General features: G+C 41.7%; 1 protein-coding gene across 2 annotated transcripts in view; it reads right to left on the minus strand.

Annotated features, from left to right (window-relative positions):
* LOC125451251 (coiled-coil domain-containing protein 17-like) overlaps positions 1-23,339 on the minus strand; it is a 53,608-nt gene that overhangs the window by 15,212 nt on the left and 15,057 nt on the right. For both annotated transcript variants that reach the window (XM_048528177.2, XM_048528175.2), the window contains exons 3-7: positions 15,448-15,577; positions 14,274-14,427; positions 8,181-8,306; positions 2,040-2,179; positions 466-633 (exon numbers count right to left, since the gene is read on the minus strand). In XM_048528177.2, coding sequence (XP_048384134.1) covers positions 466-633; positions 2,040-2,179; positions 8,181-8,306; positions 14,274-14,427; positions 15,448-15,577 — 718 coding nt within the window. The remainder of the gene's footprint in view (positions 1-465; positions 634-2,039; positions 2,180-8,180; positions 8,307-14,273; positions 14,428-15,447; positions 15,578-23,339) is intronic.

Genomic DNA, 23,339 nt, shown 5'->3' on the forward strand with positions numbered 1-23,339 from the left:
CTGGCTGCACACTGGCTACCATGTTTTCCATGTAATGACAGTGACTACATTTCAAAAGTACTTCATTGGCTAGTTTGCACTTTGGTACATTTCAAGGTTGCAAAATGTGGAATACAGTGCAAGTTCTTCCTTTAAAGAGACAAAGTGGAATGCCATTTATTCATTTTTAAATTGGAAATCCAATCAAGTACAATCACAAACATATCCCCACAACATTATAGTACACCCAGTTATAGCATAGGATTTTAAAGAAAAGTTATATTGAACTCAAAACATTAATGCTATTTCTCTCTCCACAGATCTGCTGAGTTTCTCCAGTATTCTCTGTTTGTATTGGTCACATTTGAGTAAAAACATCAACGCTAAATACTAGTTTTTTTTTAAAAATCCATCCTACTCTGTTGCAAACACTTGTTAGGATCCAATAAGAGGAATGAAGGCTGATGAATACTTTGAGAAGCTTACGTGATAGCATTAGCCTTTGGCCAATGGAAGTCTTCAGTGGTTTTTGACTTCTATGATTCCTTTGTCGTCTGAGCTGCAGTTTGAGAATTTCTTCTTCTAGTCGCTGATTTTCTACTTCCAGAGAGATCAGCTCTGAATCCAAATTGCATTTGAATGTATCATGTTCCCCTGTTAATAAAGAAGGAATCTGTTCAAATGCAGATTTCGATAAATTTTATTTAAATATACAAACTGGGCTTCTAAAACTTAGAGAAAAGGTGGAAGATTGCAGGCATAAAATTAGAATCCCCAAGTGTGTGGAAATTCTGCTAAAGCTAAGGTCAGGACCTCAATGTAGTTTCAGTTGTCCAGACAGAAAAGACAGCCATAGAAGCTGTAGTCCAAAATGATAATGAATACATGACCATATGAATATTAGGAGTAGGTACTGCTACTAAGACATCTCAAGCCTACTCCACCACTCACCAAAATAATAGTTGATCTGATTTCTCCAGACTCCCACCTATCCCTATTGATCTTTCACCCATTGCTTGCTAGGAATCTACCTATCTTTGTCTTAGACATATTCAAAGACTCTGTTTCCACTGGTCTTTGATGAAGAAATTAAAAATTCATGACAGACTGTGAGAAAACTTCTCTCCTGCCTCCGTCTTATTTTTTAGAAGTGGCCTCTAGTTTATTTCTATTTATACTGCCAGTTCATATGCATTGTTTCAAATGCTACATGCATTTAGATACTGCGCCTTTAATGTGGTCATTCCTCACAATCACAAAAATGATTTTGGGTTTGAATGAGATGCAAGGTTCACAGTGACAATGGTGAGGGACAAATCACAGGCTGAAGGGGACTGACAGGTGGATTCTATGGCATGTGGATCGGGAGTGTGGGCCAGTGTATGGTAGCCAGATCACAGCACTGAAGAAAGGCAGAAGTTTTGCTGTAGGGTTGAGGGTGGGGCAATAAGCAAGGTTCTGTATATCACCAACCTCTGTAGCCAATAGTTCCCTCCTTCAGTTATCTGTGGAGCCTTGGGGAACAGAGTGAGCCATCAGCAACTGTGGCACTTAAACCAAGCTCCCTATCGCACTGCACAATCTGAGTGATTGGCTTGTTTTAGGGTTAATCATATCTGTGGGAGCCTGGTGTCACACCATCTTTCCCATCTGTTTTGTGCTGTGGAGAAGCTTTTCTTTTGCCTTAACCAATACTGCTTGTGTGCTCCCTTCTATTTTCAAAGAATTACTTGTAGTATTTACATGTACCTTCCTCTATTTTCTGATAGATATTTGTACTTAGGTTAAAATTATCTTCTTTTCATACTCAACTTGGCCAGACTTCACTTCTGTCTGTTTGTGAGGAGAACAATCCACAAGGGGCAATAAGGAGAAGAAAGGGCCAGATCATAATCTAAAAAGAATAGCCTGCTCCCTTGTTCAAAAGTCAAGCCACCCTCAGTGCTGGTTGGATGTGATGAGACATTAACGAATGTATATCTTTGCACAACAAGCTTGCTATGTTCCTCACAAGTCTGAAAGTCTTTCCTATCTCTAAGCAAATGTCTACACAACCATACTGTAATTCCTCTCCTTCCGTTGAGTTTTTGGATGCTTCACCCTCTGTTCCAGTTGCAGAGCTTCAGCCAAGAGGTCATGCAGTTGGATGAGGATCAACTGATCGTTGCCGCCATTCTGTAGGTAGGAAAGTCGCAAAGCACTGCAAAGAAATTCAGATGCTTGAATCGTTAAAATAAATCGCACAGAGGGTATCATCAGTCAATTCCGAAAAATAGACCGAACAACTTTTGTCAGCGACTCCCAGCACAACAGACATGCTATCTGTTGGTAAGCAGAGCAGGGCCCAAGGAATCAGGGAGACAGTGGTACAATGGTAATAATGCTAGACTGAAAACCTAGGGGTCCTGGCTTATGGTCTGGCAGCCAGAGTTCAAATCTCAGGGCAACTGGTGGAATTTAATTTCAGTTAAGATATCTGAAGTTAAGAACTATTTTGGATCATCGGGAAAAACCCCACTTGTTACACTAATGCCTTTAGGAAAAGAAATTTGCCAATCTTACTTAATCTGGCCTATAAGTGACTCCCGACATACAACAACATTGGTGACTCTTAAGTGGCTGAGCAAGATATTCAGTTGTACCAAGTCCTGAATAAAACTGGATGATCAACCCAACATTGACCTAAGCACCAGAAGCTGCAATGAACACCTTGCCCAGTTGAGGCAGCAAACATTTCCTGGCCAGCATCTAGGGTCTAGTGCCAAAATTGGAAGAAGCCCAGACATCTTCAGCACCATAATAAAAGCAAACCATTGTGGATGCTGAAAATTTGGAACCGCGACCGAAAATGCTGGAGAAATTCAGTCGGCTTGGCAGCATCTGTGGAGAGAGAAACAGCATTAAATTATCAATGGTAAGGTCCTGGACAGTGTCGCTGAACAAACAGACCTTGGAGTGCAGGTTCATATTTCCTTGAAAGTGGAGTCGCAGGTAGATGGGATAGTGAAGATGATAAAGTGTGAAGCTGGATGAACACAGCAGGCCAAGCAGCATCTCAGGAGCACAAAAGCTGGCGTTTCGGGCTTAGACCCTTCATCAGAGAAGCTTCACACTTTGTGATCTTGAATTCTCCAGCATCTGCAGTTCCCATTATCTCTCATAGTGAAGATGATGTTTGGTATGCTTGCCTTTATTGGTCAGTGCATTGAATATGGAAATGGGAGGTCACGTTGTGTCTGTATGGCACATTAGCTAGGCCACATTTGGTATACTGCTTGCAATTCTGGTCTCCCTGCTATAGAAAGGATGTTGTGAAACCCAAAAGGGTTCAAAAAGATTAACGAAGATGCTACCAGGTTTGGAAGCTTGAGCTATAGGGAGACACTAGATAGACTCGGGCTATTTTCTGTGGAGCTTCAGAGGCTGATGGGGTGACCGTATAGAGGTTTATAAAATCATGAGGGGTTTGGTTAGGGTCAATAGGCAAGGTCTTTTCTCAGGAGTGGATGAGACCTAAATTAGAGGGCATAGATTTAAGCTGAGAGGGGAAAGAATTTAAAGGGTCCTGATGGGGCAACTTTTCCATGCAGAGGAAGGTGCTCGTATGGAATGAGTTGCCAGAGGAAGTGGTGGAGGCTGATACTATTACAACATTTAAAAAGCATCTGGATGGGTATTTTGAATAGGAAGGGTTTAGAGGGATATGGGCCAAGTGCTGGCAAATGGGCCTAGATTTATATAGGATATCTAGTTGGCATCGACGAGTTGGACTGAAGGAACTGTTTCCGTGCTGTATATCCCTATGGCTCTGGGACTCTAAGTGTGCAATGATTCTTCTTCAGAACTGAACCTCAGTCACTGATAACATGAAGACACCACGTCCAGGGTGGCAGCAAGTCCCCCTCCAGGAGGATGTACGTGTTAATGACTTTGAGACTTCACATTCTCAGTCTTCTGTTCTGCATCTGTTCTGAGAGGTTAAGGGAACCAAGCCTCTGCTTGTGCGGTAAAGTGGGTGGTGCTTCCTGCCAACTCTTTTTCTTACCAGTAGTTCCCTGTAGGGGAGGCACTGGCTGCTTGTGGATGCCGATGGCTTATATCTCTCAGAACTTTTCTCACCAGAGCAATGTTCTGCACAGTAGAAGAGCCCTGAGTATTTATTCAGAATGGAATGCCTCAATTTTAATCAATCCTAATGAAGTGCCCAATCCAGCCTTATTTTCACTGGAGAATTTCCAAAGCCTTGGGACAGTTCTTCAGGATGCACTTAATTTTAAATGACTACCAAAATGGTGTGACTGGCAACTTATTTAGGCTCACAGATTCAGCCGCTAACTCAGAAATAGCAAATGCTCAGCTCGTTACCATCAGGTTTTGCACATTTGTGGATCACATGTCCAAACCCTGAAACCTCCTTTGTGATTTAATTAAATTTCAGCTGATCCCCAGTTAATTCCCACTCTAATTCCATAGCCATGATGTTCTGGCCAGACAAATGTCATCAGCTCTGTTTGTTCCAACATTCCAACAATAATAAAGGGAAAAAATTTCAGATTTCACCCATCATTTCCTTCGAAGAACTGCTTCCTCATTCCCTTCTAAATGGTCTAACTACAAGAGCAGGGTCATCTCTGGTGTCCAGGACAATATTTATCTCTCAATCAGCATCATAAATAAAATTAAGATTTTTGGGCATTATTATATTGTTGTTTCCTGAACTTTGCTGAGCTCATACTGGCTCCATTGTTTCTGGATTAGTTACTGCACTTCAAAAATAATTTATTGGCTGCAAAATGCTTTGAGACATCTAATGTTCTTAAAAAGTGATCGACAAATGCAAGTCCCTTTGTATTCCTAATCCAAACACCTTGTGGAAAAAAAAAGCCATATTTGTTTCTTTTTCATCTTTTACTAGTTTTAAATGATTTGTGTACTTAGAGTTCCAGATCACTTTGTTCATGCACAGTTCCAATGTTCTTCACCATTTAGAAAGTGATCCAATTTAACTTCTTAGGTATGAAGTAGATGACAATATTAATGACATTAAATCCCATCTGCACCAAGTTATCCACTTACTTAACATCAAAAAAAAAATCAGAGTCTTACAGGACTATCCAACAAGAACAACATCAGGAAAGGTCAGAGGTATGAAACTGAAACGTTGCTGCTGCAGATTACTGCTCCACCATTAGCTTTGTGAAAACTACATCCTGTAGTTTGGCTACTTATTCAAGTAACACTGTGCAGCATGTAGACCCTATACTCACACACAAGATGCACATTAAACTGGGTTAAAGCTATCATTTCAAGGCTAAGCATTATTTAAATGATGCAATGCATGTTAATGCTGCTAGTCAACTCTTTTGATATTGAAAATGAATTATAACGAGTATGAAATCTCATTCCTTTCATTGCTTGTGATTGTTTTAAAAATGAGAGCAACTTTTTTTTCTGTCGCCTTTCTCCTTGTCTCTAAATCCAGTCTTTCTTTCTTTTACCATTGCTGTTTGGATTTGCTTTAAATTCACCAAGTAAAACTATATTTATGTCTCTTTAGCACTCTTTGGACTACTAATTCAGAATCTGATTTTTTTAAAAGAGATAGACTCCGAAGATGCTGCTTGGCCGGCTGTGCTCATCCAGCCCCACACTTTGTTATCTCGGATTCTCCAGCATCTGCAGTTCCCATTATCTCTAGACAGTTCCGTGCTTGCTTACTCAGATTCCACACTTTTGGCTCGCACTTACAGCAACTTGTAGAGCAAAATATGTTTGGCATTGAAGAGGGAGGGGAAATTTAGATAATAGCTGTTAGTCTACCACAACAACATTTAGGTCAATTCATCTCTTCGCATCGTGTGACAATTGAAAAGAATAGACATCTTCGAGCTCGCTGCTGTAAATTTAAAACTTGCAGACATTCACACACGTCTGTGTTTCTTTAAGGAAATAGAGTCCAATGTCCCCCTAAGTACAGGGAACAGTTTACTCACATCACAGGGTGTGAGATCCTGGCCTTCCTAATTCTGTACATTTCCTGGTGCCTCCTCACACAGGTGCAACTACTACACCAGGTTGCCCTGCAGTTTGAATTTCTTTTTTCTGTTTTAATTTCATTTTGAGTTATCACTGCTGTTTAAATAAAAAAAGCCCAACTAACTCAAAACTGTGGCAGCCTAGCCAGGCGACAAAAACAATGTAAAGATATTGTACACATTCCAACTCAAAACAAATTAATGTTTTGAAAGATATTGGGAGGACCTTATAGGAGCTTGTATAATGTGGGCTATAGTGAGAGATGTGGCAGAATCCCACAAGAAATCCAGTGAGATCTTAACAGTGGGAGTAGCTTGCTGCATCCTTAACTAGGTTTTGGGTATTGAAGCAAGATTCACACTAGACAGTGCCATGTTCCTTATTAAAGAGTATTATTGCTAGTTAATGACCTAATTAACTGTATATCTTGCCTCATTCATACGCAGCTTCCTATCCTACCATTTGCCACAATAAAACCAGATGCTGAACATTCTCAACATAGAAGTCAGAACAAGAACCTGATGACTTCAGCTGACTCCAAAGAGCTTCTATATTGTTCAGCATGCGAAAGTGTCTTAGCGCATGATCCACAAGCACCAGCCACACACATTCACAGACATTAGCATCCAATAATTGCCCACATCTCAGGATCCTTATGACACCTCTCAGGTCCACTTAGGAAGTACAGACATGCATTTCAGGATGCAGCAGGAACAAGCATTGAAAGGTTATTGCAAAGACCATGAGCGCAGCTATAGGCACCTAGCTGAAAGATTGGACCAAGTTGGATCTTAGGTCTGTTTACGTGGTGACTTAGTTAACACCTACCTGCATGCTCACTGTATCCATGTCTTGCCTTGCTTGTCATGCCATGCCTATTATCACATTAGAGCTTCAGTCAGAGCCTACCAGCTATCATGAACATAGAACAATACAGCAGAGCACAGGCCCTTCAGCCCACGATGTTGCGCCGAGCTATTATCATACTAAGATAAATCTACCCTGAATACTCTACATTTTACTATCCTCCATGTGTCTATCCAAGAGTCATTTAAAAGTCTATAAAGTAACTGACTCCACTATAACTGCCGGCAGGACATTCCATACGCCCACCACTCTCTGTGTAAAGAACCTACCTCTGACATTTTCCTATATCTTCCTTAAATCATCTGAAAATTATTCCTCCTCGTAATATTCATTTCCGCCCTGGGGAAAAGTCCTCTGACGATCCACTCTATCTACATCTCTCATCATCTTGTACACCTCTATCAAGTGACCTCTCATCCTTCTTCGCTCCAATGAAAAAAGCCCTAGCTCCCTCAACCTTTCCTCATAAGACCTGCCCCTCCAGTCCAGGTAGCATCCTGGTAAATCTCCTCTGCATCCTCTCTAAAGCTTCCACGTTTTTTCTCTCATGAGGTGACCAGAACTGAACACATTATCGAATCTGCCTATTGACATGCTTGTTTGAATAGATTCTTTTTACTACATCAAATTCCACCCTGCATTAGCTCAGGCTCATCCAAAACTTTCCTGTCTGCCTGCAAATCCCATTCCAATCACCCTTGTGCTCACTGACCAACACTATCAAGTCTTTCTGAACCATTTTCATGGGATGTGAGCATCATTGAGAAGGCCAACATTTGTTGCTTGGCTCTAATTGCCCATGAGGAACTGGTAATGTGTCCTTACCTGCTGCTGTCCATCTGGCATCCAACCATCTGAATCCCTAATGTCTCAATAATAATGCCATTCTTGAGTTTAAATCCTTTCACAGTCATGTCTTCCACATCTTTGTAACATCCTCCAGCCCTGCAGCTTGCAAAACCTCACTGTGCCTTCAAGCCCTGTCCTCTTGGGTAGACCCAATGCCCTGTACCCTACAATTGTGGCCACACCTTCATAATGAAAGGTCCTGGCTTTGAAATTTTCTCCATGAACACCTCCACTTTTCCATATTCCTTTTGGACCCTTGATTAAACCTACTCTTTCATATAAGCTCTTGGTCACCCATTCCAATTTGATCAGCATCAAATAAAAGGTATATTATGACAACAGATTGTTAACTTATTTTTCATCAATGGGTGTTGAATATAAAAGCTTCACTTAAAACTGTGTCATATCAAAGTCCATCATTAATTGGATATAGTTCCAGAAAGAATTACCTGATTTCAGATGACAGACTTCCTCCACCATAGAAAGGAAGAAATGTCTGCAGCTGCTGAGCTTTCTCCTTTCTCTTCGATTGATGTGACTGTGAAGTATTGTGCCTGCTTGCAACTTTGTTTTGTCTGCAATAAGATTGTAAGAATTATTCTTTCCAAACTCCTTGCTAACAGCTGTGTTCTAACATTTGGAAGCCTTCCCAATAATGAGACCTTTCCCTTAAGTTGAACAGTAATTAACAATGTCAATTCAGCAGTATTGTTGAAAATGAAATTTGTCAATAAAGACTTGTTTACACTATTTATAAAGCGATGTGCACAATCTCCAAATAATCTATTTGTATTCCAAAATCAAAAATATACAGAATAAACACAGGCATTAATGGCCATCTTGTGATGCTGTAGTAACGTTCCCATCCTGAACTATGAGGCCCAGGTTCAAGTTCCACTTGCTCCACAGGTGTGAAATAACATTTCTGAATCAATTGTTTAGAAAAATAGGTTACATTAAAAAAATGAATATAATAAACATAGAAATTGAAAACTGAATAAACTATAGTGGTCCATCTAATTCATCTTCTATCATCCTGGCAGTCACATGATGCAACAATATGATAATTGGCAAATCTAAATTGTTTGTCAGTATATCTCATCCTACACTTGGGATTATCTAGTCAATATTGCCCAATTGCAAAGTCCTACCTAATGTCCTTTCCTCCACTCTCTATAACCCTTTGACTCATTACTCATTACAAATTTGTCTATCTCCTCTTTAAATTTTAATCAATATCCTAGCATCTACCACACCCTGTGGTATTGAATTCCACAGATTGACGACACTTTGAGAGATGCAATTTTTCCTCATCCCTGTTTTAGACCTGTTACCTCTTAGCCGAAAGGTCTGACATCTCATTCTACTCATTCTACATTGCCCCATTTAAGGAAATATCCTCTCTATGTCTACTTGTCAAACCCCTTTAGCATTTTATGTAACTCAATTAAATCTCTCATTCTTCTAAATTCCACAGAATATGTACCCAAACACTCAATCTCCCTTCCCAATCACCCAACCTATCCCTATTCATTTGTAAGGTTAAAAAGTCATGCGATACCAGGTTACAATCTGGCAAGTTTATTTGAAGTCACAAGCTTATGAAGTGCTACCCCCTCATTTACCTTGCAAAGGGGTAGCTCGTGATTTCAAATAAACCTGTTTGGACTACAATGTGGTGTCATGTGACTTTTGACTTTGTCCATCCTACTCAAACGCTGGCACCTCGACATCATATCCATTTGTAAATTCCTTAATTTTTTTGCTGCAATTTACCTTCCCACTTGGAACGTCATCTGCAAGTTTGGCTGTAGCACTTTCTAATCCTGCATTCAAGTCATTAAGATAGTTTGTAAGTCATTGATATTATTCTAATAATGCTGGAAAATTTGCAGCTTGAGTGACTTAAATCTTCCTGTTGCAATGATGTAAATTCCTTGCATACTGGAGAGACAGCATTGTGAAGACAGTCAATCAGGTGTCCAAGGTGTCCAGAGAACAGTGGGAATAAAGTAGCAGTGGGGAGCTGAGTGGAATGAGATAGAACTGCAAGAACAATAGGGGTAAAGTAGTAACTGAAAGAGAGAGAGCACTGTGTGGTCAGTAGGGAATTTTAGGCACATACATAAAGTATCTGTGATCCATCACTAAACTGCGAGACTGATTCTACTTAGAGAAAATAAGTTGTGAATAATGATACAGGTGAAAGAGTCACATGAGTATATTCATAAACTTTTAACCTTATCGAAACTGAATAACAATACAGTAAACTAGACTGCGTAATTAGCACAAAAACTAAAATAAGACTGATAATATATTGGTTAATTAAAAGCAGTGGTAGACTGAGATGGAGATAGTGGTATAGTGGTAATGTGTGTGGTAATTCAGATACACAGGTTAATGCTGTGGGAATGTAGGTTCAAGGGGCAACTGGTGGAACTAAACTAAATTTATAAAATCTGGAGCTGAAAATTAGACATGTAATGGTGACCTAGTGATCATCATGAATTCTTGTAGAAACCCACCTGGCTCACTAATATCAATCTACCACCATTACTTGGTCTGATCTACATGTGGCTTGCGATTACAGTAATCTGGTTGACTCTAATTACACTCTGAAATGTCTTAGCAAGCCACTCAGTTCAAGGGTAATTCAGGTTGGACTACAAATGCTACTCTGGCTGGATCCCATAAAATCCAGCCACGGCATATGTGGAATTTGAATTAACAAATATCTGGAATTAAGAGTGAAATGATGACCATGAATCCATTGTCGATTGTCGTAAAAGCTCATCTGGTTCACTAATGTCCTTTAGGGAAGGAAACTGCCATCCTTACCTGGTCTAGCCTACATGTGACCCCAGGCCCACAGCAAAGTGGTTGACTCGTAACTGCCTTCTGGGCAATTAGGGATGGGCCAGCAATGCCCTCATCCCATGAGCAAGTTAAAAAAAGAATAAATATAATAAATTCAAAGCTAAGGGATTCAAGATAAATAACAAGGAATAGTCATATCAAAGTGTTCTGAATATTTCAGTTAATTAAAATCTGAGGTGTATCAGTAATAGAATTAAGCAAAATATTTGATCAATGGGCACCAATCCCAGAGAGGGAGCTCACTGGTGAGTTGCTGTATCTTAATTTATTTTAAGTATTAAATTTACACATCTAATAAATGGAGGTATGGCAGGTCAGCTCATACATATGGAGTGAGATACCCAGGCCACTTCACATGTCCACAGATGCAGAAAGTCCTGTCGGCTGTAGCAGCTCAAGTTCTGGGTTTTGGAACTTTCCCAGTAACTGCTGTCACTATTTCGCATCCACAGAGCTGAGGACCATGTGGACAGTATGTATGCAGATGCACCAATCCACAGATTAAGCATATACAAGCATGGAGGCCATCAGACTGTCCATGAAGACCAGGCTGGTAGTCTAAGGCCCCTTCGAGTGCAACCAAGAGAGTGCTGACCAACCAATTTCCATTCCAAATGCTCAGAGCCAAATCCACAGCAGTATAGATAAATGGGAGGCATAAGGAAGATTGAGAAAGCAACAATGATAAGAATTTGATAGATAAGAGACAAACTGGCATTTCTGCAGCTTCAAACATAATTCAGTGATGATGTTTTCTCTGTTGTGCCAGTTCAAAGATATCACTCAGCTGAGCACTCAAAGTGGAAGGTAAACAGATAGGGCTTGTGCCCCATATTCGTTTCAATTACACAGATAGAAAGAGATGGGGTCCTGCAGTCACAGGTTTGGGAGATTGAACAAAAAATAACTAGCAAGCTGGACACTGAGATGTAGCAATATCGAGACTCCTCCCAGTATTGTAGGCAAGTAAATTTAGAAATAAGAAAATAAAGCGGAAGGGGAGAGTGTAAATTAACATGGTTAGTTACGGGAACAAGTAGGTATTGTTGAGCAAACAAAAATGCATGGAGAAACGAGAGATAAAAATAGCATGAGAGAGTGGAAAAGGTATTAGTGAGATCAGAGTAAATGCAAATATAGTAAGATCTAAATTAAGTTTAAGGTTCATGGATCTGAATGTGCTGATTGTAAAAGCCGCAGTCAGAAAGGGCTATTTGAAATTCTGATGTGACAATAATGAAGGCTTGGCTCAAAAACATGAAAGACTGGAAATTAAATATTGCCGGACACAGGGTGCACAGGAAAGATTGGGAAAGAAAGGGAAGAGTAATAGCAGTGTTGATTAAGATGATCATGAAGTGCTAGTAAGAGAGGGGATATCTTAGCAGATAAAGGACAGGATCAGGTTAGTTGGAGTTAAGATACAACAGAGATACAATACATTTGATATCTGAGAACGTTTTGTCAACCACCAAATAATGTGGAAAGATGCAAATGAACTAAATTTCAAGAAAATTACAGCAAGATTCAAGAATTCTGTAGCAGGTCTAATTGGGTGCTCCAATCATCAAAATAAAAGACAGTAAAGTGGGGACAGCAGAGATTTTCTGGAGAATGTTTTGGGCAATTTAATCGATGCAGTTCTGGGGAATGCAGTGAGTCAAAAAGATCAAATGTCAGCAAAGAAACATTTAAATAATTGTATAGCATCTCAGTTAGTTATGGAAAATAAAGGTACAATCTAAAGTATAAATAATTCATTGGGACAGGGCCTACTTCAGTCAGGTGAGAACAGGTCCTGTCTGAGTAAACTGCTAAAGATTGACAGAAAACATTACTATAAAACAATAGGTTGCCTTTAAGGAGGAGATTGTTCAGATGAAATCAAGCTCTATTCCTTTAAGGAGAAAAGGTAGGGTGGACAAATTCAGATTTTCCTGGATGACAAGGGAGAAACGGTAGAACAAAACTGAAAAAAGGTGCACAGGACAGACATCAGGTGGAAAATATCAGAGTATGGCAGCACACAGTGGGATAAGGCCTGATTGCTGTGAAGTACAATTTGCTAACTTGCAAATCAACGTTGAGGGGAAGGAGACGCAGCTTATCCTGCCTTTTATTTTTCAGCCTCCAGGAACTTGTAAGTAAACAAAACCTTAATTAGATGAGCAGGTAGGTGATTTGTGAAATTTTAAGCTATTATCCCTCAACCCCTCACAGAACTGAGGAGATAATCATTACACTGAATCTATAATTGGTTGGTGTAATGCTTGGTGTAACCACAGAAAATAGTTGAGTGATAGTTCTAATTTTGAAAATCAATAGGTTAAATTGAGCACAATAAAGCTGATAATGCAGTTAGTGTGTTGCTACTGTGATATAAGGGTACTGGTGAACATTAAGCGTTTGTAGCTCAAGGAAGATCAGCTCTGGGTTGATGAACTTGCTTTTGACACATCGGCATAACAGGACAGGTAAAGTTGCCCACAACACAAACAGAAGTTGCTGGACAACCTCAGCTGGTCTGGCAACGCCTGTGAAGAAAAAAATCAGAGTTAATGTTTGATGGGTCAAGGGACCTGAAATGTTACCTCTGGCTTTTTCTTTTGTCTTCTTCAGATGTTGCCGGACCCACTGAGCTTTTCCCAGCAACATCTGGTTTTGTTTCTGATTTACAATATCTGCAGTTCTTTTGTATTTTAGATAAAGTTACCAAAATGCTTTGATCCAGGAGGAAGTCAGTCCCTTTAGCTAAGTGATTCAGATTTTTGTCCGTGGTCAGAGGGAGGAAAGTGTGACTGTGAATGAAGCAGGCATGGGGGTCACTAATAAAGTGAGGAACGTCATTGTAATTAACCTAACAGCTTTTGATGTTCTTGTAGTTTGTGGGGACAAGAGTAGAGACTGCAGGATGGATAAGGAAAATATGACCTTGCAAGTGCAGGGTGGGCAGGTGGATTGTGCTTGGGAGTTTAAAGGAACATAATTGCAGTAGGGAACACAATAGTGAGGTGAATGGATTCTGCTGTCTGCAACGGATAGCATGAATCACAATGAATGTATTGTCTGCCGGCTACCAGCATGCAGGACAGTTCCTCAAGGTTGGAAAGGAATTTTGGTGTGGGAGGCAAAGGATCAATTCTAAGGCTACATGGGTATATATGACAGAATGGCCATTTAGTCCTGTCTAACAGCATATGAGCAACTAGGAATTAAATTGAAAGCAGAGCCACAGAGGCAATCTTTGGGTTACTACCTGAGCCAGTTGCAAACTAGCATACTATTCGAAGATAGTAGGAACTACAGATGCTGGAGAATCTGAGATAACAAGGCGTAGAGCTGGATTAACACAGCAGGTCAAGCAGGAAAGCTGACATTTCAGGCCTAGACCCTTTGAAGCTTGTGAAGTCCACATTGATACCATTTCCCAACTGAAATGAGGTGCTGCCTCCCCTTCTCTCCCTATTTATTTCAGGACCCCTTTCCCCCACCCCCCATTTCTGAAGAAGGGTCTAAGCCCGAAGCTTTCATGCTCCTCTGATGCTGCTTGGCCCGCTGTGTTCGTCCAACTCTACACCTTGTTATCATAGGGTTCAAAGATTAGCTTAGGAGAAACCAGGTTCCTTGAAGCTTGCTCTTTGTCTGATGTAATTAAGCATACTTACATGGTTTCTAGCTGTAGGATCTCCAGCTGTTGCTTCATGGATTCCAGAAGTAGCTCATTCTTGTATTCTTGTGCTTTGAGCTCTGCCAACATAGTCTCCACTTGTGCAGAGATTTTACCTTTCTCAGACATGTCTTTTAGTTTTTTCAAAATCTCTGTAGTAAAATTACAAATTTTAAATACCTGTAGTGATCTCTACAAAACTACCGAGAGGATGCCTTTATTAAAAGCCGGAATTATGTAGACTACCTAAACATTAGGCATTTTGTTTCAGTGGCCACCCTGCCTGAGGTGTTGTGATTGGTTGTACTTTTTGTCTGAGAACTTTTTACTTTGATTCAAGCTATTCAATATTTGTTAATTAGCTTGAATTTGTTATGAATGTAAAGCTGCGGTATATGTTAGACTGTCCGAAAATGAAGAATGGTGAAGCTGAACAAAAATAAGGGCCGTCCTGGGCAGATAATTTGGTTGCTATGGGAGCAGAGAACAAGGCTGAAATTCATTAGAAGTGGCAGTTTTCAGACCTAGACACGAGGAAGACATGCTGCTCGGCCTGCTGAGTTCATCCAGCTCTACACCTTGTTATCTCAGAGGAGAAGATCTATTTTGTATTAATCTCCAAGTGGATTGTGTGTGGGAACAGAGACTCAGTATGATGAGGCAGAACCTATAAAAACCTAGAAGGTGCAGGATGTCATGCTGCTGGGATTCAATTTGATTATACTTGGGCAATTTAGTGATGAGACCTTTGAAAGGGCACTAAACTCAGACCAGGAGAGTGGGGATTTTAAAAAATACTCTTTGAACTGCTGAAAGGAATTTGGTTACATACCTGCTACGAGTTTGAAATAACATGTAAATGTAGCATAGAATTTTCAGTTGTGTTAACTAAGAAGCTAACAAAATAACATTTTCTACAGCTTAGAGTATCCATTGACGCAATTTTACTTAGTATATAATGTGGACTTTAGCATGGTTGCTACAGTAAAATCTTATCATGTAATCATTTCTATCAATTGCTGGGAAATTGTTGGGTCTTTTAAAGTTATCTATGGGGATTTGTGATAAATTGTGTAACATCATATTATTACATGTGAAATGATTCTTGGTGCATTTGTAAGATTTTCCAGTGATCTGTATAATAGCAAATTTGGCTGAATCTTAGGATTTACCTGTTCGCTGTTCCTCTAATTCCTTGTTATGAGATATTAAAGCGGTGACATGGTTTCCATGATCTTGGGCCAGGTTTTGCAACTTATTTTTGTATTCCTGAAACCATTGCTGTCTCAGGCTTGGGCCATCCTGTGAATTAAGAAACAAGGCACAAACATAGGGCAAAATGTTAGCCGGTACTTATTCTGACACATGATAACCAGGTATCATCGTCAAAAATAAATTTATAGTGATGGACAGTAGCTGAATAAAGCTTTGGATTCTCGGCACTAAGCGATCAATGTTGATGACAGTCGGCCATTTCCATGTTACAGGCAAGGCAAGAATGCACAGGTACTGAATACTGAGCATTAAGGACCACCCTTAATTATCTTCCAACATTACTTCTTCAAAATGCTTTTGGACATCCTGAGCTGGTGAAAGATGCTATATAATTGCAAGCTCTTTCTTTCTTCAATGTCAGGGCTCTTCCTCTGATCACCAGTATTGCCACATCACTGGCTGACAAAGATAAGCCAACCATACAACAAAAGTATCTTAACCTAAATTCCCAAAACAAAACACTGCAAGGATTTCCCAATAACTGGGGTGTCTAGAACCTGGGGTCATGGTTTAAGAATACAGAGTAGACCATTTTAGGACTGAGATAAAGAGCATTTTTCTTCCCATAGAGTGGTGAGCCTGAGGAATTCTCAGCCACATAAAGTGGTTGAGGCCAAAACACTGCATGTTTTCAAGAAGGAGTTCATATCGAGTTCTTCAGGCTAACAGGATCAAAGTGTACAGGGAGAAAGCAGGAACGGGGTACTGACTTGGATAATCAGCCATGATCATATTCAACAGTGGAGCAGGCTTGAAGGGCTGAATGGCCTAGTCCTGTTCCTATTTTCTATATTTCTGTGATAGAAGAATGAATGAATCCCTTGCATTAAGTAGCCAGAGAACAGTGGTCCTAGGAAGTGGAGATTTTTAAAAACGCTACAGGAGAAAGGAATGAGAGAAGATCAACCCCTCCAACCCAGGTTTCTGTAAAATGGGTATTAATGTTGACTGACAAAGAATCCTAATAACCAGTGAACTAATCTGCTTATGTTTTCTGGACTAGTTGAAATGCAGATGGTGTATATAAAACAGACAGTTATCCACTGCTTTTAATTATGTAGTTATTTCTGAAAAGCTCCCTGCAATGAAATATTGCTCATCTTATCAGGAAGTCAGCACAAATCCTTATAATTGTTGTGCAAGGGCTTCAAAAGCATAATAGATGAGCTCACTTCTCTACTACAACAGAAGATACTTTAGATTCTCTGTTACAAAGATGACATGTAATAAAAAACTAATTATGTTTGACAACTTCCTAACAGCTTTTGATCTGTATTTCACTTCAAGAAAACAATAGGGCACTAGCACAATCATGCGTCAAACACACATATTAACTTCCTGGAGAATCTGTAGATAAAGACAGTTTTATTAATGACAATCTGAACAATGGAACTGTTGAAACTTACAATAAGTGCTCATTCATAACAGAATTGTGTTATGAACCAAGTTGATGTTCTTACTGAACAACAGATACCAGTCTGAAATCTGATGATAGATTTCTTTATTTGCTTTAACAAGGTGCTCTTTTACTGAAACACAAATATGTACTGCTGCAGTTTCAGCCTAAGTAATAAAGCACGAGTTTATTATGCAAAATAAATAACGTACACAAATTTAAAGATTTTGAAACACAGGGTAAAATACAATCCCACTAAACCCCCTCTTAAATATGATAGCCTCTTCTTGAAGTCTTATTAAAAGGAGCTTAAGCTTTCTCAGCTTTAATTAACCCCTTCAGGAATTTAACAAAACATTTCTAGTCTGGATTTTGTCCTAAAAGTCCTTACACTGAAGTTAGCAATTGTTAACAAATCTAAAACACCTGCTCCTTTTCCAGCACCAACTGCTTTACTGCCAAGACTTCTGAAGAACAGCCTACATTGAAACTGAAACAAATACTTTTTCTCCCTAAGTGTTTCATCCAATCAGAAGAAAAATATCAATCCCTTACATTTCCAAACTAGAGCCTAATGCATAACTGTTTACCGTGGTTGCTAATAAACAAAAACCCATTATTCTCCAGGAAGTCTTTCCCTTACACACTGTTTTAAAAGAACTCACCATGACTATAAAAGTACTTACAAATTAATTATTCAACTCCTTCAGCTACATGGAAAATGAGGTAAAATCCAAAACTGAAAACTAAAAATAAATAATTAAAAATGAAAAGAACTGCAGATGCTGTAAATCAGCAACGAAAACAAAGTTGCTGGAAAAGCTGAGCAGGTCTGACAGCAGCTGTGAAGGAGAAAACAGAGTTAACATTTCGGGTCTGGTGAGCGTTCCTCAGAACTGATGGTGGCTGGGAAGAGGTCAGTTTATACGCAGAAAATAGGGAGGTGGATGGGGTAGGGAGTAAACAATAGGTTAGAGCCCAAAGAAAAAGACAGCTGGCCAGACAAAGGAGTTACTAACGATCAGGCTGGGAGGGTGAATAGTTGTTAATGGGGACTGTTAGTGGCTAACAACAGGGGGTGTGTAATGGCAGGCTGTGTGGTAATAAGGCCTGGTGTGTGGGGTATGGAGCTGGGACATGGGAGAGTTTAGGCCATAAAATTATTGAACTCGATATTGAGTCCGGAGGGCTGTAGGGTCCCCAAGTGGAAAATGAGGTGTTGTTCCTCCAGCTTGTGTTGGGTTTCACTGAAACACTGTAGCAAACCAGAGACAGAGATGTTGGCCAGGGAGCAGGATGGTGCATTGAAGTGACGGGCAATGGGTAGTTCAGGGACTTTTTTGCGAGTAGAACGTAGATGTTCTGCAAAGCAGTTGCCAGGTCTACACTTCATTTCCCCAGTGTAGAGGAGACCACATTGTGAGCAGCGAATGCAGGAGACTAGATTCTGGGAAGTGCAGGTGAAGTGTTGCTTCACCTGGAAGGTATGTTTGGGCCCTTGGATACAGGGGAGGAAGGAGGTAAATGGGCAGGTGTTGCATCTTCGCTGGTTACATGGGAAGGTGCCATAGGGCCGTGGGGAGGTGTTGGGGGTGAAGGAATTGTGGACCAGGGTGTCCCGGAGGGAACGGTCCCTGTGAAAGGCGGACAAGGGAGGGGAGGGGAATATGTGTCTGATGGCGGCATCTTGCTGGAGGTGGCGGAAATGGTGTCTGACGATCTTCTGGATGTGGATGCTGGTGGGATGGTAGGTGAGGAGAAGGGGAACCCCATCTCTGTTGTGGGAAGGAATAGAAGAGGTGAGGGCGGAAGTGCAGGAGATGGGTCAGACCTGGTTGAGGACCCTGTCAACGATGGTGCTGGGGAAGCCTTGTTTGAGGAAGAAGGCGGACATTTCGGAGGCTTCCTTGTCGAAGTTGCCCTCATCTGTACGTTTCAGGTCCGGTGACCCTTCATCAGAACTGATAGCGGCTCTCGTGACACCCCATGTCACCACTCTCAGTTCTTCTGTCCCTGTCGCATCTGTTCAGGACACCCTGGTCCATGCTTTCTTCACCCCAAACACCTCCCCACAGCCCTACGGCACCTTCCCCTGTAACCAGCGAAAGTACATCATCTGCCCATTTACCTCTTCCCTCCCAAGTATCCAAAGGCCCAAACATATTTTCCAGCTGAAGCAACACTTCATTTTTGGGAGGAGAGCGAGAGAGAGAGAGAGCACCAGGAGGCTGCCAGGAAGGTAAGGTTTTTCCCACTTTTAAAAAGCTTACCTCGAGCGGGAGCGGTCTTCATTTATTTGGGCAGCGGCTGAACCAGAGACACTACACGTGTAGTATCTCCCACCCGCCCTCCTCCTCTAACCAAAAAAAAAGAGACTCCGTGGTGTGTAGATAAGGTCAGGCTTTTTCTATTTCACGTTTCTTTATATATATCGTGTGATTGCCAATAACTTTTTCGTTCCTTTTTCATTTATCTAAGTTAAGTTTAACAATGTCAGGAGATCTCACCCGTGTTGTGCTCCTCTTGCTCAATGTGGGAGCTCAGGGACAGGGCTGATGTCCCTGACTCCTTCAAGTGCAGGAAGTGTGTCCAGCTGCAGCACTTGTTAGACCGCATGACGGTTCTGGAGCTGTGGATGGACTCACTTTGGAGCATACGCGATGCTGAGGGGCTCGTGGATAGCACGTTTAGCAAGTTGGTCACACTACAGATTAGGATTGCTGAGGGAGAAAGGGAATGGGTGACCAAAAGGCAGAGGAAGAGCAGGAAAGCAGTGCAGGTATGCCCTGCGGTCATCTCCCTCTAAAACAGGGTATTCCGTTTTGGATACTGTTGGGGGAGATGGCTCACCAGGGGAAGGCAGCAGTAGCCACGTTCACGGCACCATGGCTGTCTCTGCTGCAAAGAAGGGCGGGAAAAATAGTGGAAGGGCGATAGTCATTGGGAATTCAATTGTAAGGGGAGTAGATAGGCGGTTCTGCGGTCGAAAATGAGACTCCCGAATGGCACATTGCCTCCCAGGTGCACGGGTCAGGGATGTCTCAGATCGGCTGCAGAACATTCTTAAGGGGGAGGATGAACAGCCAGGTCTTGTGGTGCATATAAGCACCAATGATACATGTAGAAAACAGGATGAGGTCCTACAAGCAGAATTTAGGGAGTTAGGAGCCAAGTTAAAAAGTAGGACCTCAAAGGTAGTGATCTCAGGATTGCTACCAGTGCCACGTGCTAGTCAGTGCAGAAATGAAAGAATAGCCAGGATGAATGCATGGCTTGAGAGATGGTACAGGAGGGAGGTGTTCAGATTTTTGGGACATTGGGACCGATTCTGGGGAAGGTGGGACTATTACAAATTGGACGGTCTACACCTGAACTGGACTGGAACCAATGTCCTTGGGGGTGCTTTTGCTAATGCTGTGGGGGAGGGTTTAAACTAATGTGGCGGGGGGATGGGAACCAAATATTGGACAGAAAAGAGGTAGTAACGAAAGCCTGTAGGGAACTAGATAATGGAGTCAGTGTGACTAAAGGGAATAGTAGTCGGGAGTGGATGATGAACACAAAGGGACGGGTGGTCTGAGGTACATTTGTTTTAATGCGAGAAGTGTAGTCGATAAGGCAGATGAGCTTGGATCGGTACCTGGAAGTATGATGTTATTGCTATTTCTGAGACTTGGTTGAGGGAAGGGCATGATTGGCAACTAGTTGTCCCAGGATATCGATGCTTCAGGCGGGATAGAGAGGGAGGTAAAAGGAGTGGAGGAGTTGCAATACTGGTCAAAGACGATATCACAGCCGTACTGAAGGAGGGCCCCATGGAGGACTCAAGCAGTGAGGCAATATGGGTAGACCTCAGAAATAGGAAGGATGCAGTAACAATGCTGGGGCTGTACTACAGGCCTCCCAACAGCGAGCGTGAGAGAGAGGTACAAATATGTAAACAGGTAATGGAAAGGTGTAAGAGCATGAGGGTGGTGGTGATGGGAGATTTTAATTTTCCCAACATTGACTGAGATTCACTCAGTGTTAGGCGTCAAGATGGAGCAGAATTTGCAAGGTGTGTCCAGGAGGGTTTTCTAGAGCAGTATGTATGTAGTCCAACTCGGGAAGGGGCCATACTGGACCGGTGTTGGGGAATGAACCCGGCCAGGTGGTTGAAATTACAGTACGGGACTACTTTGGAAATGGCGACCACAATTCCTTAAGTTTTACAATTCTCATGGACAAGGATGGGAGTGGTCCCAAAGGAAGAGTTCTAAACTGGGTGAAGGTCAACTATACCAAGATTTGGCAGGATCTGGGGAATGTAGATTGGGAGAAACTGTTTGAAGGTAAATCCACATTTGATACGTGGGAGGCTTTTAAGGAGAGGTTGATTAACGTGCAGGAGAGACATGTTCCTGTGAAAATGAGGAATAGAAAAGGCAAGATTAGGGAACCATGGATGACAGGTGAAGTTGTGAGACTAGCCAAGAGGGAAAAGGAAGCATACATGAGGTCGAGGCGACTGAAGACAGACGAAGCTTTGGAAGAATATGGGGAATGTAGAGCGAATCTGAAACATTAATATAGGGTACAATGTGTGTCTTTGAAAGGGATTAAGCGGGCTAAGAGAGGACATGAGATATTGCTGGCAAACATGGTTAAGAAAAACCCCAAAGCCTTTTATTCGTATATAAAGAGCAAGAGGGTAACTAGAGAAAGGATTGGCCCACTTAAGGACAAAGAAGGAAAGTTATGCGCTGAGTCAGAGAAAACGGGTGACATTCTTAACGAGTACTTTGCATTGGTATTCACCGAGAGGGACATGACGGATGTTCAGGTTTGGGTTAGATGTTTGCTTTCTCTAGGTCAAGGTGACATAAGGAAAGAGGAAGTGTTGGGTATCCTAAAAGACATTAAGGTTGACAAGTCCCCTGGTCCGGATGGGATCTATCCCAGATTATTGAGAGGGGAAATAGCCGGGGCCTTAACAGATATCTTTGTAGCATCCTTAGACATGGATGAGGTCCCGGAGGAATTGAGACTTGCTAATGTTGTCCCCTTGTTTAAGAAGGGTAGCGAGGATAATCCAGGTAATTATCAACCTGTGAGCCTGACGTCAGTGGTTGGGAAGCTACTGGAGAAGATACTGAGGGATGGGATCTGTTCCCAGTTGGAAGAAAGTGGGCTTATCAGTGATAGGCAACATGGTTTTGTGCAGGGAAGGTCATGTCTTACCAACTTAATAGAATTCTTTGAGGCCGTGACAAAGTTGATTGATGAGGGAAAAGCTGTAGATGTCAATTACATGGGCTTCAGTGAGGCGTTTGATAAGGTTCCCCATGGCAGGCTGATGGAGAAAGTGAAGTCACATGGGGTCCAGGGTGTGCTAGCTAGATGGATAAAAAAACTGGCCAGGCAACAGAAGACAGAAAGTAGTAGTAGAATGGAGTTTCTCAAATTGGAGACCTATGACCAGTGGTGTTCCACAGGGATCTGTGCTGGAACCAGTGTTGTTTGTGAAATACGTAAATGATTTAGAGAAAGGTGTAGGTGGACTGATCAGAAAGTTTGCTGATGACACTAAGATTGGTGGAGTAGCAGATAGTGAAGGGGACTGTCAGAGATTACAGCAGAATATAGATAAGACTGGAGAGTTGGGCAGATAAATGGCAGATGGAGTTCAATCTGGGCAAATGCGAGGTGATGCATTTTGGAAGATCTAATTCAAGGGAGAACTATACAGTAAATGGAAAAGTCCTAGGGAAAATTGATGAACAGTGAGATCTGGGTGTTCAGGTTCATTGTTCCCTGAAGGTGGCAACACAGGTCAATAGGGTGGTCAAGAAGGCACACGGCATGCTTTCATTTATCGGACGGGGTATTGAGTACAGGAGTTGGCAGGTCATGTTGCAGTTGTATAGGACTTTGGTTCGGCCACATTTGGAGTACTGGGTACAGTTCTGGTCACCACATTACCAAAAGGATGTGGACGCTTTGGAGAGGGTGCAGAGGAGGTTCACCAGGATGTTGCCTGGTATGGAGAGTGCTAGCTATGAAGAGAGGCTGAGTAGATTAGGATTATTTTCATTAGAAAGACGGAGATTGAGGGGGGACCTGATTGAGGTCTACGAAATCATGAGGGGTATAGACAGGGTGGATAGCAAAAAGCTTTTTCCCAGAGTGGGGGATTCAATTACTAGGGGTCATGAGTTCAAAGTGAGAGGAGGGAAGTTTAAGGGAGATATGCGTGGAAAGTTCTTTACGCAGAGGGTGGTGGGTGCCTGGAACGCGTTGCCAGCGGAGGTGGTAGACGCAGACACGTTAGTGTCTTTTAAGATATATCTAGACAGGTACATGGATGGGCGGGGAGCAAATGGACACAGGCCCTTAGAAAATAGGTGACAGGTT

Source organism: Stegostoma tigrinum, chromosome 3 (genome assembly GCF_030684315.1).
Source record: "Stegostoma tigrinum isolate sSteTig4 chromosome 3, sSteTig4.hap1, whole genome shotgun sequence".
Lineage (NCBI taxonomy): Eukaryota > Metazoa > Chordata > Chondrichthyes > Orectolobiformes > Stegostomatidae > Stegostoma > Stegostoma tigrinum.